The sequence below is a fragment of the Erpetoichthys calabaricus genome, chromosome 3, assembly GCF_900747795.2.
Source record: "Erpetoichthys calabaricus chromosome 3, fErpCal1.3, whole genome shotgun sequence".
Taxonomy (NCBI): domain Eukaryota; kingdom Metazoa; phylum Chordata; class Cladistia; order Polypteriformes; family Polypteridae; genus Erpetoichthys; species Erpetoichthys calabaricus.
Genome location: NC_041396.2, coordinates 179906393 through 179926165, shown reverse-complemented (window position 1 = coordinate 179926165; position 19773 = coordinate 179906393). Strand labels below are relative to the sequence as shown.

At 38.5% G+C, this 19773-nt stretch overlaps 1 protein-coding gene across 1 annotated transcript in view; it reads right to left on the bottom strand.

Moving 5' to 3' along the window:
* ufl1 (UFM1-specific ligase 1) overlaps positions 1-19773 on the bottom strand; it is a 99414-nt gene that overhangs the window by 64073 nt on the left and 15568 nt on the right. The window contains exons 3-5 of the mRNA XM_028797560.2: positions 8564-8592; positions 6732-6829; positions 5758-5872 (exon numbers count right to left, since the gene is read on the bottom strand). Coding sequence (XP_028653393.1) covers positions 5758-5872; positions 6732-6829; positions 8564-8592 — 242 coding nt within the window. The remainder of the gene's footprint in view (positions 1-5757; positions 5873-6731; positions 6830-8563; positions 8593-19773) is intronic.

The following is a 19773-nucleotide window of genomic DNA, read 5'->3' as shown; positions in this document are numbered from 1 at the left end:
CAAGTATCAAAAATTGATTTTGCTACACAGGTGAGTGAACTCTGTATGGTCATAAGGGAACGCAGTGTGACAACAATTATGTTACATGTGCCAGAGAAGTTTACCATGAGTTTTGGAGGCCTATACAGACTTTAGTGGTCAGGTTGGGAAAAGAAGCAAGAAGGCAGGTATTTATGTAATAAAAAAAAAAACATTTCATTAGAACCGGGGAACATTTTGTTAGTTTGTGTTTGGGGCTCAATGTATTAAAGTTCATGGAGAGAATGTTCACTATGAAGATACCAAATAAAATGAAACTGTTTCATAAGTTCAAAAATCACATTTCAAAATATATGTAAAAACTGAACAATGCAGACATTGGGCTTCATTTTCCCCAAAGTTGGGGATGGGTGCGAGATGAAACCAAGGGGAAATTTGTGTAATGATATACAGTTTTCAAATTAGACGTTAAACTTTTATTATCTGAAAGTTGTGCATTACAAAGAAGAACTTGACAGAGTAGCATTATCGAAGGAGGAACAGATATACACTAATTTTTCAACAAAAACAAAAAAAAAATATAAAAACAAACAAACAAATGTTAAATGTGAAATAAAGAGAATATGCAGAGTAAAAGTAGCCTAAAATGCTAGAAACATAATTAACATCTTTTAAGAGTGAAACTTTCTAAACTAGATAGGATATAGCTGAGACATGAAAGGATGAAGTTTTCTCTTGCCAGAGCATTATATTGTCTGTTTAAAATAGTAATGCTATGATTCCAATGAAGTATTAAAAAATGTACAAGGAATTAATTACAACAAAATTATATTTTTGTGAAATGATGATTATATGTTTTTGTGGGAATGCATTTACTTCAACAAGACTGAAGCTTAAAACCAATGCAACTCATCTACCTCAGGCACTCTAATAACAATATTAAAAACTTAACAACAGAAAAGTTAGGGCCCACACCTAGCTCCAACAAGATATGTTTGACTAAAGATGGAATAAATTCTCTTTTTAAAGCAGACTGTAGAAGATGAGAATTGATTTCTAGGAGTATATTTGTTATATTTTTTAACTGTAATTTCTTCTGACAGCTGTATTGTGTGCCCTGAGTGCACTGCAGCGTGCTTCAGTAGCCAGGGTAACTTTTCCCACTGTTGGGGTGTGGTGCTTAGATTAGTCACCTGTTGGCACTACAGTGGTGGATTTAAATAGCAGCCCATTTCACTGTCTTTACTAAGCTGCAGATAACAAAAACCTTTGGTAAGCATTATTTTGAACATTTCTTGTTTTCTAATTTGATCTCTTAGGTTCCTGCCATTCATTTGGCTCTCTGACCTTGATTTTCGTCTTGCTGTTTAGCTTTATTGTTTTGGCATTTAATCAGTTTCAAGAATCTGACCCTTTTCCATTTTGCGTCTCTCTCTTGGTTTGCCACTTAAAAAAATTGCCAGTTTACAACCACAATAACAGTCAAAGGTAAAATTTAACAATTTTATGACAGCCTATGAGGACAAGTAGAAAACAAATGTACTAGTCAGTTATTGAAAATACCTCAGACAAATATCAAGATCAAACAACATTTTACTTTGATCAATAACTTTAATGTTGAAGCTACATGGGTACATGCATAGCATGTCACTTTAACATTTGACATCTCAAACCAGTTTTTATTGTTTAAATCTACATATTATAATTTGACTAGACAAAATTCTAATTAGAGATTTTTTTTTTTTTTTTTTTTAAAAACTCTATGGTCAGACGTTGGCTTATATGGACGTTTCGATTCGAGAGTTGAAATTCAAATCTCTTTAAATGTATGTGAATTTAAAATTTTGATTATGGTAGCCAAACTGTAATTAAATATATCTCTAATTCAAAAAACCACAATCAGACGTCAATGGAGCAATTGGTTGTTAATAGTAAGAAATGAATTCAGATTCCGACAAGTGAAGATGCAATTTAAATACAAATATTCCATTTAGTTTTTTAAATGGTGAAAATGTAACAGTATATATCTAACATAGGAAATATCACAAGACATTACATTTAAAATGGCAGCCTCATTTCAGGTAGTCAAAATTTAATTACAGGCATTTTCAGCTTAAAATTCCAGGTAAATGTTCAAAAATGTGAATTACAGAGATCCACAATTCTATAATGACTAATCAGAATGTGAATTAGAGAACAATAATGTACTTTGCAATATATAGAACTTACTGCCTTCTGTAGACCTTTTAACTCTACATATTAGCAACTATATTTCAACTACTCGAAATTTACAGCAGGTCATTTTAACATTTCTTGTCTTGAGGCAATTCCCATCTTGTATCTCTAGAATTACTTATTTACCAAGAAAAATTCTAATTAGAGATGCATGTAATTACATTTTGACTAGTCTGGGTTCAAATCTGAGACATTTACTGTAAATGTGAATATAATTACAGTCTAGCCTCAGTTGTCGAACGACTCTTATCTCAAACAAATGTATTGTTCCCAAACAAAAAACATGCCAGTTTCCGAACAGAACCTTAGTTTCGAACCGGCAAACCACTTGCTCCATGGGCCGAGGTGCGTGGTACAAGAGTATCACTTACCCTGCAGTCTCTGCTCAGCGCAGACCCCTGCCTGAATTTGCAGTGGAAGAGCGTCATTCACCCCACAGACTTCACTCAGCACAGACCTCTGCTCGAATTTGCAGTGTGCAGTGGAAGAGCATCATTTACACCACAGTCTCTGCTCAGTGCAGACACCTGCTCGAAATTGCAGAGTGCAGCAGAAGAGCATCACTTATCCCACAGTCTCCACTCAGTGCAAATTCCGGCCGAATTTGCAGTGCCTTTTCTTGATTTTTTCCTTGTGTTTTTTGGTATTTTTATAGAAATTACTATACGATAAAAATAATGTGATGAAAAGTATATTGTCTGTTATGTAAAGGGCTAATAGTAAGACTTGGGTGACCAGGCAATTTTTTATTGAGTGGATCCATGAAGTCTTAACCCCAAGTGAAAGAAAATACCTTCAAGAGAAAAAATTGCCAATAAAATGCCTTCTTGTGAACCCTCCAAGCTCGGTGAAGGAGTTTGATTTTATCACAGTGAAGTTCCTGCCCACTAACACGACTCCACTAATCCAGCCCATGACCAGCAGGTCATTTCCAACGTTAAGAAACTGTACACCAAAAGCACCGTTTCAAAGGTGTTTTTGAAGTGACCTCTAACACAGCATTAACACTCTGAGAATTCTGGAAAAAATCACTCCACTGCTGAAGTATCATTGACAAAGCCTGGGGGCAAGTGACTTACAGGACCATGAACTCAGCCTGGAGGAAATTGTGGCCAGACTGTGTAGCAGACACAGAAATAGAGGACTTGAGGCTGAGCCTGTTGCTGTTGTCAGTAATATTGTGTCTCTGGGCAATAGCATGGGCTTGGAAGTTGACAATGCTTATGTGGAGGAGTTAGTCGAGGACCACGGAAACGATCTCAGAACAGAAGAACTTGAACACCTTCAGAAGGAGCACGAAAAGATGGTGGTGAGGGAAATGTCTCCAGAGACAGAGGAAAAAACAGAGGATGTTTCTATCAACAAAATTTGTGCGAAATGGGGTGAAGTGCAAAGTTTTGTGAAAAAATAAACCAACAAAGCTGTAGCAAACCACATCATAAACCTTTTCAATGACAATGCCACATCTCACATCAGAAACATTTTAAAACACAGGCAAAAACAAATCTCATTGAACAGGTTTTTAGCGAGAAAGAGGGCCAGTGAGTCAAGCAGAGTCAAGTGGTGCCAAGAGACAGAAAAGAGAGAGAAAAAAAAACCCAGAAGGACAGTTACCTGTTGTTTTTATGGAAGGGGCCTCGCCTTCCCCTTCATCACTACCTTCTACTTAGAGTTGTTTTTGTCTTTTCTTTTTCTTCAAAATTTGAATCTCTCCTCTATACAGGTAAAGTGAAGTTAATTTTTCATCTATATTTTATCTATTTATTGCGTTCATGTTTTTGTGTAAGATTTTATGCATTTTCATGTTTTTTGTATATCATAAAGTACTGTTACAGAGGTTTAAATAAGCAATCATGTGGGGTTCAGGAACGGATTAATCCATTTTACATTAATCCTTATGGGGAAAATGGTTTCAGTTTTCAAACAATTCAATTTCTGAACAGCCTTTAGGAACAAATTATGTTCAATAACCAATGTTCCACTGCATTACTAATTAACACATTCAGAGTTAAAATGCCTAAATGTATCTTAGGGGGTGGGGATGGGACACTGAAATTGCTCAGCTTCGGCAACAGGTAGGAGAAAGTGAGGCTTGTGCTGGAACTGACAGACTCAACTGAGCCTTTCATACAGAAAGTCAATGCCCCATTTCATACAGGGTGTGCATGGAGGGCAGAACAGGAACTCAATCAGGCTATCAGCAAGTTGAAGCACATTGGGTGCCTGCAACCAGACAGAGCCAGGCTCAAGTAGGGACCATCTTACAGGATTGTGGTCCAAAGCCACAAAGAGGGAGAAGAAAGAGATGGTAGTTTCAGCAGTGACCAGAACAGAGGTCAAGATGTACAAGATCAGAGCTATAAGCCATCAGCAACAAGGAAGGGGGTAAAACTGGGATGGATGGATGGATGGATAGATGGATAGATGGATAGATGGATAGATACTTTATTAATCCCAATGGGAAATAGGGGTATGACATGGGTCTACACATGGAAGATCCCACAGCCATGGCTGAGCTTCCTCATTGGGTCCACATACAATACCCTCCCATACCCTGGAAACATACATACATCTCTGGTATGGCTCTGAGGAGAACTGCCACCTCTGTGATTCCCAGATCTCCAGCTTGCAGAACATTCTGTCGGGTTATAAGTGATCTTTGACCCACGGCTGGTATCAATGACGCCATGACTGACTGTGTACTGTGAAAAATAGCAGTGGTTTTGGAGGAATACAGATGTGAAGTGAATAAGACCAGTCTGCCAGCATCCCAATGGTGGATGAACTTCATTAGGCAAGGAGCCGGCGCACAAAACATCAACCAGAAGAGAGTGTCCATCAAACAGATGCGAGTGGACTTAGACCAACAAATGAAATGTCCCATGTGACATTGCCATGACTTCCATACAATCAGACATTGTCCTGTGGTCATGGTCGAACTCACCATCCCATGGGAAAAAGGTAAAGAGGCAGCCTTTGAAAGGGAGAGAAAGAACAGTGAGCTGTCAATGGCATTCTCAGAAGCAGGATGGAAGGCATCTATCTACTCAGAAGAGGCTGGTTGTAGAGTTGGATTTTGGAAAATCCAAACAATTCCTGGAAGCACTTGGAATTACTGTGTCCATAGAGAAGACACTTAAAGAACTGGCTGAGGATGCAGGGCAAGGAAGTTTCTGGCTATGGCTCAGAAGGAAAAATGCAAAGAAGGAAAAAAAAATGATCTTATGGCTAGTTAGCTGCAAGGAATGATAGGGAGAGTTCCTACTGCTGAGCCACCCACCCGTCACCTGAAGATGTTCTGTGATTAACGGCTGAAACTTCAGTGAAAAGTTGGCTCCCAGCTGGCAACCCTGCAGCTGACCTGATGGCGGTGTGACAGGCTATAATGCCTAGCAGATAGAAAATACCTGTGCTTCCATCCACAGGTTCCTCAAAATGAGCAACTATTTTCAGCAATATAATTCACACAAATGTCAGGCAAGTAGCTAGTTCCTATATATTTTTTAAAAGACTTGACTTGAGAGAATGATTTTTATGACTCACCTCTGTTAAGAAGTCTCTAGGAAGGTCGTAAGATTTGCAGAGTTCTGGAATAGACACCTGCCCTGCTTCTTGAAGTTTGTCATTCACTTCCTCTGCAAGCTGGTTTAGATAGTTCCTAAATCAAATAAATTATGCAGATATACACATAAATTTAATTGGTAAACAACGCATAGATATATTTAGTGTATGGATCTGAAATTACAGTTTCAGTTTTGACTACTCGCTGGAAACAAATATTCTCCTTTAAAAATAAAAAAACAGTGAGTATTGTACAAACAGCTGATGAGTATTAGAACATAGGAAACTGGTTAACTGTAAGTCAGCAACTGATCACTGCTGTTCGATACAGAATTATCTCTTGCTTGTTCAGTGAGTTATTGCCCATAGGCAAAGTGACACCCAGCGAGTCACTTTGTGTTTAGTCTTTCAGTTGTTTTCCCTACTCTTTTTGTATTAATTGTTAATTATCTTAATAGCATACAGTATGCTTGAAAATTACAGTATGTTTTGGTATCACGTACTAAAATTATATTGTTTAGTTTACACACCAATTGTTTCTGATATGTTCAAAAATTTGATCCATTACATCAATATGTTTAAATAAAATTAAATTTAAATAAAATAGAGTCTAAATTTAATATATTAAATTGTGTACAAATGCCTTTTTGGTGTAAAAAAATTGATTCTTTGCATTATTTATTTCCACTGTTATTTAATAATTTATCTGGGTCATGTCTTCTATTTTCCATGACTGAAAATAAAGCATTACATATTTCAAGTAAGAATTAATTATCTATATCATTATAGCACTTTACTTTTACACACAGTGATTGGATGTACAGTATCCAAAACATGTTGTAATAAATTGTTAAAGCAATGCATTACTGTTTGGTATGTAGATTAGTGTATTTATATAGCACAAGCAAGCACAACTTAGGGCAAGAGGATGTTGTGACAACAAAAAATGTACTTACTCATCAATAAGTTGTCCCAAAATCAACTGAATATTTTTGTCTGTTCTCACAATATCATGGACTCTTTTTTCAATATGAATCAAATCAACATTAAGAATCTATATTTAAAAAAAAAAAAAAAAAAAAGGCATGCTTATATGATCAGTCATTTTTTACTTTTGCTTATTTTATAGACAGCATTAACAAAGGTTGGCAGGGTTCATTGATGAGTGACATTTCAGGTGCTCTCTTTTATATATATATATATATATATATATATATATATATATATATATATATATATATATATAAATAAAAAAAAGACATTATATATATACTTCGCAGCAGCGAAGTACTGCGTTAATTTTTATTAAGAAGAAAATTAAACCTTTTTAAACTGAGGGAAAATATACCAATAATTATTTGTTAAGGATCTCTTTGTATACCACGTTGTCAGTTCGGCCTTCCAGTTGTAATATGGCGAAGCTGTGCGCTAAGCTTACTCTTGAGCATGCAACGTATAGTTGGCCATGTGAAAAGCAATCTTGCCTCAAATCAATGCCAACCTTTTGTAGGGTCTGTCCCGGAGACTTATTGTCATTGCGAAGCAGAGCCTTACTGGAAATTGGAGGCGTCTGAATTGAAATGGGTTTTATCGATAACTTCGCATCCAGCTTTTGAGAGTTTAAACATTCATAAACATCAAAGTGTCCACTACTCAAATCATCACCTGTGAATCTAAGATGTTTAGGAGGCATTGGCGGTTGTCCAAAGGTGTAAAATATTTGGCCATTTCGGTACACTTGAAAGCAACAACCGAACAATTCAGCGGCAGCCATGAACTCACATGCAGAACCACAGGTGAAGGGCTTAAGCATTTCACATTTATAGTGCTCCTGTGTAGTATAATTATCTCCTGTACTGTCATCAGTCCACACCTTGAACCTGTCCCAGTCATTCAATACATAAGACACAATGTTCCTCCAGATATCAAGAGTGAGCCTGATATGGCCGTGCAATATGTAACACAGAGGCAGTCACCATCTCCGGGCATGGAAACCACTCGGTAAGTAACAGTTCTTTGATCGATGGTGATCACCTCGATAGACATGTTAATGGGGGTACAGTTGTAACGATAAAGGAAATGGGTACCTGAACAATGTAAACTAAGTCTAAAATACCTACACAATAACTATAATCGTAATAAACGAGCAGTAAAACAGCGCAGAAGCCATGGATTAAATAAAAAGGCTGCAGTTATCAGCAGGGAGATGTGAATACCGTGGTGAAGCAAGGAAGGGAATGAAGAGACCGGCCTTATATAGGCAGGCAGCCAACTATGTGGAAGTCGTGGGAATGGGGGACGCAACGCCGCCTCACACGGCGACCGAGCTGCAGGCTATGGATGTATATATGTACGTAAGTAGGATTCAGTTAGCATTGGGAACCCGCGTACCAAATTTCTTGAAGATGGGCCCATAAGTAACAAAGACCGTTGGAAATTTCAATATGGCGGCCGACAGTGGCGTCATACCACCGAAATAAGTACGTACATCGGTTTCAGTTAGCACAGGGAAGCCGCCAACCAAATTTTGTGAAGATGGGGCCATAAATAAGAACGTTTAACATGGCGGACGTTGTCGACCGTTACGTGTAGAATTTCGAAATGAAACCTGCTTAACTTTTGTAAGTAATGTAAGGAATGAGCCTGCCAAATTTCAGCCTTCTACCTACACGGGAAGTTGGAGAATTAGTGATGAGTGAGTCAGTGAGGGCTTTGCCTTTTATTAGTATAGATATATATATATATTTTTTATTAGTATATTAATATTACTTGGATAAAAGATACTAACCTGCTGAAGTTCCACTGTATTCACTCGCCCTTTAAAAAACAAAAACACACATTAATAGTTCACTGTACCGATTATGAAAATGTATAACTTCTAATAAGCCTTTTGTTTTAATGTGAAAACAATATACATAATAAAAGAAACCTGAATAATACTGCAGTAGAACACAAATATATTTACTAAAAGTGCATTTTTCTGTGTTACACTATATCAAAGAGGGCTATAAAATGACAGAAAAAATGCAAGGAAAGTGGGAACAATGAGAAGAAACACTGAATTCTATACAGTATACAACTGACCTAACAGTCTAGAATCTCATTTATCATTAGAAAATATATGGTGCAGGTCGATTTTACAGTTAACTGATACTTTTTTATGCCATTTCCAATATCAGGCATAGCAAACAACATTTTATTTCATGGACAGTAAACTCCACTAATATTGAACAGCTGTCTCCAGAAAACAGATTATTTCTTATAATCAGAAAAATGTACTATACCCATAAGACAAAAAGCTACAGAAAGGCTCTCTTACAATTCAAATGCAAGAGATACTTACATATTTTAGGCCTAATCTTGCCCTTCAAGCATTCCTGTTATTTACTTTTAATCTTAATTTTACACATTACATTTTGAAAAACAACTGTTTGTGTATTACATCTGAAGGTACAAGACTGTCACATGTCAATGTCTTACAATTAAATGCAGCCACTTATCCCACTTATACAGCACCTGAAGTTCAAATGTAATCAAAGATGAAAATATATAAATGAATTTTATTCTTGTCACTTTAAAGCAGTGGCTTCATTGTGGTACAAAACGTGCAATATACATGTTATTGTACACTTGCCCTTTGTTTAATATTGGTAAAGCTTTACACGGACTAACAAAACTATTTTATAATACAAGAGCAAGATTAGAATGTACACTATTAAGCACTTAGTTTTAGGACAAAGAAGAATTGCTACATTTTCCTAGGCTATCAGTGAAACACAATTAATTCTTTGCTAAAAGACACATGAAAGAGTTGCAGAAACCCAGCTGCACTCCCATTTACATTCCAGAATGACACTAAATTGTAGGTCTACTGTTAGCCAATATTTGGTCAGTTTGCTTTCTGAATGTAATCTAATATGTAACCTCCTTCTTCTTTTGGCTTCCCCCATTAGGGGTTGCTACAGCAAATCATCTTTTTGAATATCTTCCTGTCCTCTGCATCTTGCTCCGTTACAACCATCACACCTTCATGTCCTCTCACACCACATCCATAAACCTTCTCTTAGACCTTCTTTTCCTCTTATTTAGCAGCTCCATCCTTAGCATCCTTCTCCCAATACACCCAGCATCTCTCCTCTGCACATGTCCAAACCAATGCAATCTTGCCTCTGTGATTTTGTCTTCTAACCGTCCAACCTCAGCTGACCCTCTAATGTACTCATTTCTAATCCTGTCCATCCCGGTCATACCCAATGCAAATCTTAACATCTTTAACTTTGCTACCTCCAGCTGTCACCAGTTTTTTTTGGTCAGTGAAACCGTCTCCAACCCATATGACATTGCTGGTCTCACTACTGCCTTGTAGACCTTCCCTTTCACTCTTGCTGATACCTGTCTGTCACAAATCACTCTTGCCACTTTTCCCCACCCACTCCACCCTGCCTGCACTCTCCTCTTCACCTCTCTTCCACATTCCCCATTACTCTGTACTGTTGATTCCAAGAATTTAAAAACTCACCCACCTTAACCAGCTCTATTCCCTGCATCCTAACCATTCCTCTGACCTCCCTCTCATTCACACACATGTACAGTGCAACCGGAAATTATTCATAGCGCATCACTTTTTCCACATTTTGTTACGCTACAGCCTTATTCCAAAATGGATTAAATTCATTTTTTCCCTCAGAATTCTACAAACACCCCATAATGACAACGTGAAAAAAGTTTACTTGAGATTTTTGCAAATTTATTAAAAAATAAAAAAATTGAGAAAACACATGTACATAAGTATTCACAGCCTTTGCCGTGAAGCTCAAAATTGAGCTCAGGTGCATCCTGTTTCCCCTGATCATCCTTGAGATGTTTCTGCAGCTTAATTGGAGTCCACCCTGTGGTAAATTCAGTTGATTGGACATGATTTGGAAAGGCACACACCTGTCTATATAAGGTCCCCCAGTTTACAGTTCATGTCAGAGCACAAACCAAGCATGAAGTCAAAGGAATTGTCTGAAGACCTCCGAGACAGGATTGTCTCGAGGAACAAATCTGGGGAAGGTTACAGAAAAATTTCTGCTGCTTTGAAGGTCCCAATGACCACAGTGGCCTCCATCATCCGTAAGTGGAAGAAGTTTGAAACCACCAGGATTCTTCCTAGAGCTGGCTGGCCATCTAAACTGAGCGATCGGGGGAGAAGGGCCTTAGTCAGGGAGGTGACCAAGATCCTGATGATCACTCTGTCAGAGCTCCAGAGGTCCTCTGTGGAGAGAGGAGAACCTTCCAGAAGGATAACCATCTCTGCAGCAATCCACCAATCAGGCCTGTATGGTAGAGTGGCCAGATGGAAGCCACTCCTTAGTAAAAGGCACATGCAGCCCGCCTGGAGTTTGCCAAAAGGCACCTGAAGGACTCTCAGACCATGAGAAAGAAAATTCTCTGGTCTGATGAGACAAAGATTGACCTCTTTGGTGTGAATGCCAGGCATCATGTTTGGAGGAAACCGGCAGGAACTGGGAGACTAGTCAGGATAAAGGGAAAGATGACTGCAGCAATGTACAGAGACATCCTGGATGAGAACCTGCTCCAGAGTGCTCTTGACCTCAGTTTTTTTATTTTTAATAAATTTGCAAAAACCTCAAGTAAACTTTTTTCACTTTGTCATTATGGGGTGTTGTGTGTAGAATTCTGAGGGAAAAAATTAATTTAATCCATTTTGGAATAAGGCTGTAACATAACAAAATGTGGAAAAAGTGATGCGCTGTGAATACTTTCTGGATGCACTGTATACTGTTTTGTTCCTACTGACATTCATTCTTTTCCTCTCTAGAGCATATCTCCATCTCTCCAGGGTCTCCTTAACCTGCTCCCTACTCTCACTACAGATCACAATGTCATCCACAAACATCATAGTCCATGGGGACTCCTTTCTAATCTCATCTGTCATATTGTCCATTACCATTGCAAATAAGAAAGGATTCAGAGCTGATCCCTGATGTAATCCCACCTCTACCTTGACTGCATCTATCCCTCCTACAGCAGACCTCACCACAGTCACACTTTCCTTGTATATATCCTATACCACTCATACATACTTCTCTGCCACTACTGAGATCCTCATACAGTACCACAGCTCCTCCTTCAGCACACTCATATGCTTTTTCTAAGTCCACAAAGATACAAGGCAACTCCTTGTGACCTTCTCTATACTTCATCAACACCCTCAGAGCAAACATCGCATCAGTAGTGCTCTTTTCTGGCATGAAACCATACTGTTGCTCACTAATCATCACCTCCTTTCTTGATCTGGCAAACTTTTACACTGGATGACCATCCGACATATCTCTCCCCATTTATCCGGGCTTGGGTACTGGCACAAAGAAACACATTGCTTTGTGCCACCCCTCTGGCTGGATTGAATTTATTCTGATAACAAAAAGTGTTAATGAAAGATGACCTGACAGGTGTGTAGACAGAAAGATGCTTAAAAGGACATTCATTTTAAGCTTGTAACTGCAGGCGGAACTCTTGCTTACTCTGATGGCCACACTCATGTACCATAAGCAGGCATTGACTTATAAGTGGAAACGGAATCTCATTAAGTTAAAAGAGGTTACACCATCCTTTAAACATTGGGAACATGCATCACTTGGGGGACTGAAAGCATATTTTTTTGCCAGTAAGCTAGTCTCTTAGAACTATTAAGCTGACATTACTTTCTGAACACTTGGTCCAAAAGCTTTAAGATATACTCTTCCGAATTTGAGCTCTGTGGCAAGTTTCACTTTACCTGACCCCAGTGCAATTATATCCGCATATGCACATCATTGAATATCTTAAAAGTTTGGTTAACTGTGTTGGCCAAGCATCTAGATTTTATAGACCTTTGACTTATTATGAAAGAAAAGATTCTTAAGTTGCATCCTTACAGTTTAGCTTTCCCTCAACCATGGCCAAGCATTACAGCAAAGGTGAGCGGACTGTGGTTTAACACTAAAATTTAAAAAGTGAAATAGTAAATTAAAGCTTGTAAAAATCACAAAACTCCAGAAAACCTCTAAATTAATTATTGTGGTGTAGTAGGTCCACAGCTCACATCAAAAAGGCCACTTTTTAAATAAATAATCGCCGCACTCGAGGCTTAGAAAGGGGGTGTGGTAGTGTGGCGGATTGGTTCCCAGGGAATTTGTGATGCGAGTGGTTCTCGCTTAAGTGCACAGGTGAGGAGTTGTCCGCATCCATAACTGTTCCCGGGAGCTGCTAATTGCCACATCTGATCCACGTCCCCATGATAAATAGAAGCAGGAGGCGGTTAGGGGGAGAAAAAAAGAAGGAAAGGAAAGGAACGGAGGTTGCAGAAGAAGGCGGCAGGGCGAGGAAAGCCAATGCAAGAGTGATTGAACAAGCGAGGTCGCTCACACTGAGCATTTTATGAAGAGCGGGCATGACCAGAAGAAAGATGGCTTGCCACGTAAGGCTGCGGAAGGCAGTGGGAGTCGGGAGTTGGGAAGTGAACCCCCCAGCGTGAGCGCCCTGGTTGTTGGGGGAGCCCAAGTCCCAGTTTGGGATCGGTGAGGCGAACGGACCAGCAGCAGGAGAACACAGAGAGAAGGTCAGCTGCTGGTAGGGTGGCTCCCCTGGTGCATAGCCTGGACAGGAGAAGCAGGGGAGTCATCAGTAGAAGAAAGGCTCCAGGATTTGCTTTAAGGGACAGCTTCCAGCAATTGTTTTAACAGGATTTATTTGTTTTTTTAACTCCACTTTTCAATTATTTTAATGGATTATTTATTTAATGAAGACTTTTGATGCACTGCACTTATTTAGTTGGACACAGTTTTGTTTTGTCGATTTTTAAAATAAAAGCACTTAGCACTTCTTTTTTTTTTTTTTGCACCATCCCCTTGTGCCTCACTGCCTAGCTCATTGGTGACATTACCGACGGTGTCGTGTTCAGAGCTCCCAGAAGCTGAAGGGGAGCATGGAGCGAACCCGCATTGTCACAATTGTAAAAAAGGTTTTCTATTTTGCATGTATATATATCTTGTATCCTGATTTTGTGAATACATAGCATAAGCAATTAGCTCCGTTTCTTAAAACAAGCACTGTTCAGTCACCTTAATACGAGTCTAACAGGCAGGAAACCCATCTATAGGAAAGGTAACGAAAATATAGAGCGAACTTTACCAAAAACTATCTCATTAATTGCCAGCATTGCCTAAAGCAAAGTCAATATTTAATTCTGAAGGCCTCAAAGGGGATATTGCACATACTGTACTGGTAATCCAATATTTATGTTTTAAATATTAGAAAAGCATATTGGATATTCAAATAAAACATGATCATACACACTTACTTGCTATTTAGAGAAGTCTCTCAGCAAACCACTGGCTTTAAACCCTTTAACCACATTAGTCTTAAGGTAGCTAGGTGATCTTGTGCTATTACTTTTGGCCTGGTTGTTTTAAATATTAGTAATATTTTCTTGTTAATGTAGTGCCCTATCCCAGGACCACTAGGATAAACAGTCCTGGTAAGTCTTTTTTTAATCTTTTTAATTCTATTTCTTCTGGTATTGAAAAGAATTTAATGCCATCCTAACTTTATCTTTATTCTTTTAATGTTGTGTTAGATCACAGGTGTCAGACTCCAGGCCTGGAGGGCCGCAGTGGCTGCAGGTTTTCATTCTAACACTTTTCCTAATCTGTGACCAGTTTTCACTGCTAATTCACCTTTTTCCCCTTTATTTTAACAGCCATGTTAGAATGATTCAGCCCTCTGAAAGGATTTGTTTTCTCATTAAATGACAGCCAAACAGAAATGAGATGTGAAATGAGCCAACAGATAACCAGCTTAAACTGGGGCTTTAAATTCCAACCAGTTTCTTAATGAGAAGCAGATGCTTGCTGTTAATTAAACTCGTTATTTAATTCCACGGCTTGTTGCTGCTCTCGTTGTGCAACAGCAGACATTTCCAAAACTGCTGATTTTCTGTTTTTTATAAGAACATCGTCAAAGTGTTTTGGTGAGTTGAGAAATCAACCTTACTGACACCATCACCTTTCTTTATTTTCAGATATTGTGTGATGTGGTGGCTTGTTTTGTGTCTCATTATTGTTTGGCTGCTAATTACGGAAAAAGAAACAACTAAAAGGCCTGAATCAAGTTAATTAAAAATTAATTAGCAGAAAAAATTGGTCACTAATTTAAAAGATGGTTAGAATGAAAACCTGCAGCCACTGCGTCCCTCCAGGACTGGAGTTCGACACCCCTGTGTTAGATCATTCATTAAAAATCCAAGAATAATAAAAAAAAGTCACTCTTCTTACATATATATTTTTTAAATATACAAATAGTACTTGTATACACCTGTGTTTTGTAAGACATGGTGTTTAATTGGGTTTATGAAATAAACCAAAAAAAAAAAAAAAAACTACTCTAGAGCAGTGACCACCACCAAATCTCAATACTATTCAAATTTAATTAACAAACAGTCCTTGAAACTCCAAACAACTTTTTTCCATGATAAATCATTTACTCAATTCTCACACGTACGCCTGAAATAATTTCACAGAGGTGCAGTGTAATAATTTTATTGAATATTTCACCTCTAAGGTAGATGCCATCTGCTCCTCATTATCTGTTTCCAGCCCTCCATCGCTGGATGTTTCCATATCAAAGCCAATGGGCTGCTTCTCCCAGTTCCTCTGTACCATAGTTAAAGAAGCTGAGGGCTTCATCCAGAGGATGAGGCCTTCAACATGTTCATTGAACCCTTTTCCTCTTCCTCTGGTAAAAACTAATATATCAGATTTAAGCCCTCTTATTGCCGATATCATTAATCACTCTCTCCTTAGCGGCTCATTCCCACTGGCCCTTAAAACTGCAAAAATTAGACCTCATTTTAAAAATCCTGTTTGGATCCTGAAGTGATAGCAAACTATCATCCAATTTCCAACCTTCCATTTTAGTCTAAGGTTTTGGATAAGGTTGTTTTGGTCTAGCTTCAGGATCACCTCAAAAAATTCAATCTGGTTTCCGATCTTCTCACAGTACAGAGACAGGCCCTGGTCAGAGTCACCAATGACCTCCGGATGGCCACTGACCAGGGCTCTCCATCACTCCTTATCCTTCTGGATCTCACAGCTGCATTTGATACACAGACCATAATATTCTACTCCATCATCTCCACTATATAATAATTGGACTTTCTGGTTCGAGTCCTATCTCACAGATAGGGCGGAGTATGTGGCCTTGGGGGATGCTAAATCTCGTACCCACACTGTCACCTGTGGGGTCCCACAAGGACCAGTCCTTGGGCCGACCCTTTTCAACATCTATATGCTACCCCTGGGTAATAAAAAGTACACAACAGGCTATATAAAAAAAAAACACAGGAAAATATAAAAAAAAAAAGAAAACACAAACATGTCATGGAGTATACTGTATTTATTATATTTCACCTTTCCTATTGAGAAATTCTTATTCAGCCTCTTAACATACATAAATGTTCTTACTCATAACTATTATATTGTGTATTAAAGATGCATCAAGATACAAGCAAGACATCTGCACATTCTCCTTTTGGCACTATTAACTATTACTGATATTCTAATAGGAATACAGAGATGTCAAGACCTAACACATCTGTTCATAATTTTACCTCCACGGGTGGAGTCAAAATGGTCAATGTGGATCACCTGGACAAAAGGTACTCACCAGTAAACACCAACTCCAACCCTTGGCCATGGGAAAAAAAAAAAAAAGCAAGTCCCAGGACTCCCGTTTATCCTGGAATTTTAACACTGTTGTTATGGGTTGGGTTGGTCTGTCTCATTTGTGCCACAGGTGCCAAGTTAGTTAGCAAGAACTGAGAAAAGAGAGTTAAAAAAAATACAATGGACAGCACAGGCTGAAGCTAATAATACCATATGGAAAGCAGTAACCAAACCAGCATCCAAACAGAATCATTTTCTTTCTATCTGAAGCTTCAAAAAGTAAATATTTACCATTTTTACTCGTGTACCACGTGCCCTCGTGTAAGACACACACTCTAATTTTTACAAAGAAAATCGTGAAAACCATTTTGGCCCATGTACGACATGCATTGTGATTGTATAGGAAGCGTTTAGGGCACGTTTTCCGCGAAATGCCCTTCTGTTTTTCTTGCATGATGAAAGATTTTCTTTCTTCCGTCACGCGAGAGAGCCCAAGCAGAAGAAGTAATCATTACAGAAAAAAATTTCCTTGTGTATGATGTGCACCTGATTTTCTAATGCTAATTTTCGGGAAAAAAATGTGCACATGGTACACGCGTAAATACGGTATATCTAATAAATTTTAGCAGGATCAAACTCAGCTCAAAGACATTTTATTTCAGTATTCTAGTGCTTACAATAAATTATCTACCTGAAAACATTTTACCATTACAGAGTTATACTTAGAGAATATTTGCTCTACAAAATGCTAATGGGATATTTGATGATCACAGCAATTTTCACAAGAACAGGCCATTTAGTCAAACAACTTTAGTTTTCCTATTTACATATTCTTTTCAAAATGACATCTAGTCTAGTTTTGAAGGTCCCCAAATTACTACTATCTACCATATTACTTGTTAACTTTGCATGTGACTATGATTCTAAAACAAATAAAACAAATTCTAATGTATATGTAAAAATCTATGCACATTTAACAGGTTTCCATCTATGCCCATATGTTCTTGTAGACAAATTTATATTAAAGAAACAACTGGGATCCACTATACTAATCCCCCTTCATGAGTTTAAACAATTCAATTACATCATCTCTTAATCTCACTTTGCTTAAACTAAAAATATTACACTTTGTAAATCATTCTTCATATCATACATCTCACAATACTGGAATCAGTCTAGTTGCGGTTTTCTATAATTTCTATATAGCTAAAATATCTTTTTTGTAATAAGGGGACCAAAACTTCACATAGTATTTGAGATTTCACCTTATGCGCTGTACTCCACAGTTTGGGTTATATATCCAAACATTCTATTTATCTATTTAACACTAGAATTACCAGAGCCTACGAAAAAACTCGTAAATCCGTCCCACCTTAAATCGCGTCTTAAATCCGTTTGCACCTCTCCGCCAGAGTCCTTTGTCATCTAAATGTGCTGATAAACCAAAGCTACTAGCAGCCAGCTATTCCATCCCCCCACCGACTTAGAATGAACTTCTCTCCTAGCTCAAGCCTTGCCTTGGTTTGATTACCTGGGATTGAAGTGGAGTTTTACAGTGGAAATAATTCTAGCGTTATTTGGAATACACGCATTTCATGTGTGTTCCATTTCTATAGTAGGCTGTCCAAACACATTTTTAAAACAGAAACGTTTTTCATATTCTAATAGTAAATGACAAAATGTAGGCATAAACTATATAACGTATGAAGCCTGAAGTCCATATATCAAAGAAACACTTTCACAAAAGGTACAAATAAGAGAACACGTGCGCTTTCATTCAAAAAAAAAAAAAAAAAAAAAAAAAAGCCGCGTTAGCATGCCACATTGACACACTTATTACAACCGCCGCGGTGGCGTAATGATATCAGTTCCTGATTGGGGATCAGAGGGTGGCGAGTTCGATCCCGCACGGCTCCACTTCGAGAAATTAACTCCTCTTATTCTTACAATTTTAGAATAACAACATAAATTTGATTTCAGTCTGTAACAGCCGGTGTAACTTATGATACTGGTAAAGGTTAGATTTTTTTTTTTTTTTTTTAATTCACTTTTCATTCTCGCAGTCGCATTCAGAATCAATCCATACAACCCCATCTGACACAGCTGGTTTCACATAAATAAAAGTGCACTTTTATTCAAGACTATAACCGAAGAATAAAGAAAGCAAGTTACAGTTGGTGGTTGATACGACAGCTTGCGTGGTGCAATGTTAAGAACTGCTGATTTCCGATCCGTGCTATATAAAATCATCACATTCAAATATTAACAGTTCCCACACACCCAAGGTCCGCCATTCCTACATTTACGACATGTGTACTTGTTGCAGTGTACACACCTCTCTGTGCTATGGTTCCTATTACAGTGAATGAGCACCTGACACTGTACTTTCTTCCCTGGGGGAAGCTGAGGTCTTAGAACAGAAGTTTGTTGACGCTGTGTCATCTTTTCTTTTTCCATCGCCTTTTCCTGTAAGAAGCGACGACAAAGTTCCTCTGCAAGGTGAGCCATGAACACTCTTCTTTTCTCAGCGGACCCCGTGCATGCCTTATACACTACGTGTGCGTTCATCGCTGCTAGGTCAAGGATGTTGTAGAACACAGCAACCGGCCACCTGCGTGTTCCTGTTCGCACTGAACAAGCACGCGCCTTCTGGTCCATGATGTCAACGCCACGCTGGGGAAAAAAGAAAGACAAATATATGTGACATTTTGAAGAAATCATTTTATCACCAGAATAGCGCCAGAATACTTCGTCACACTAATATGTTTTTCATTAGCATACCTTCATGTGGTTGTAGTCTGTGACCGTGTTTGTTTTTTTTTTTTTTTTTTATCTTGCCCAATCTCCACATCATGGTGCATTGTGCTGAGAATGCAGACAGACTTCATCTTTTTGGGCACATACACTGTCAGCATGGCACTGGGAGATCTAAACACCAGCGTGGAGAATTGTTCGTGTACTGAACTGACTTTAGCTGCAGGTGGAAGTTCCCGTCGCACTTTATTCATGGTGCCAAGCAGAGTTGTATTGCGGTGCAGCAGTCTATTAGCCAGCGAAAGTGACGTGAAGAAGTTGTCTGTTGTTACGGTTCTGCCTTTTTGGATTGCGGCAGATTTGGAGACAAAGTACATGTGCAATGCCACTCCTTATTTAGGAAAAGATCCCAGTCGTCCCACGGGAGAAAGACTTTCCGAGTCTGTGGTCATAAAGCTTATGGAGCCATTTCTGGACAAAGGCAGAACCGTAACAACAGACAACTTCTTCACGTCACTTTCGCTGGCTAATAGAC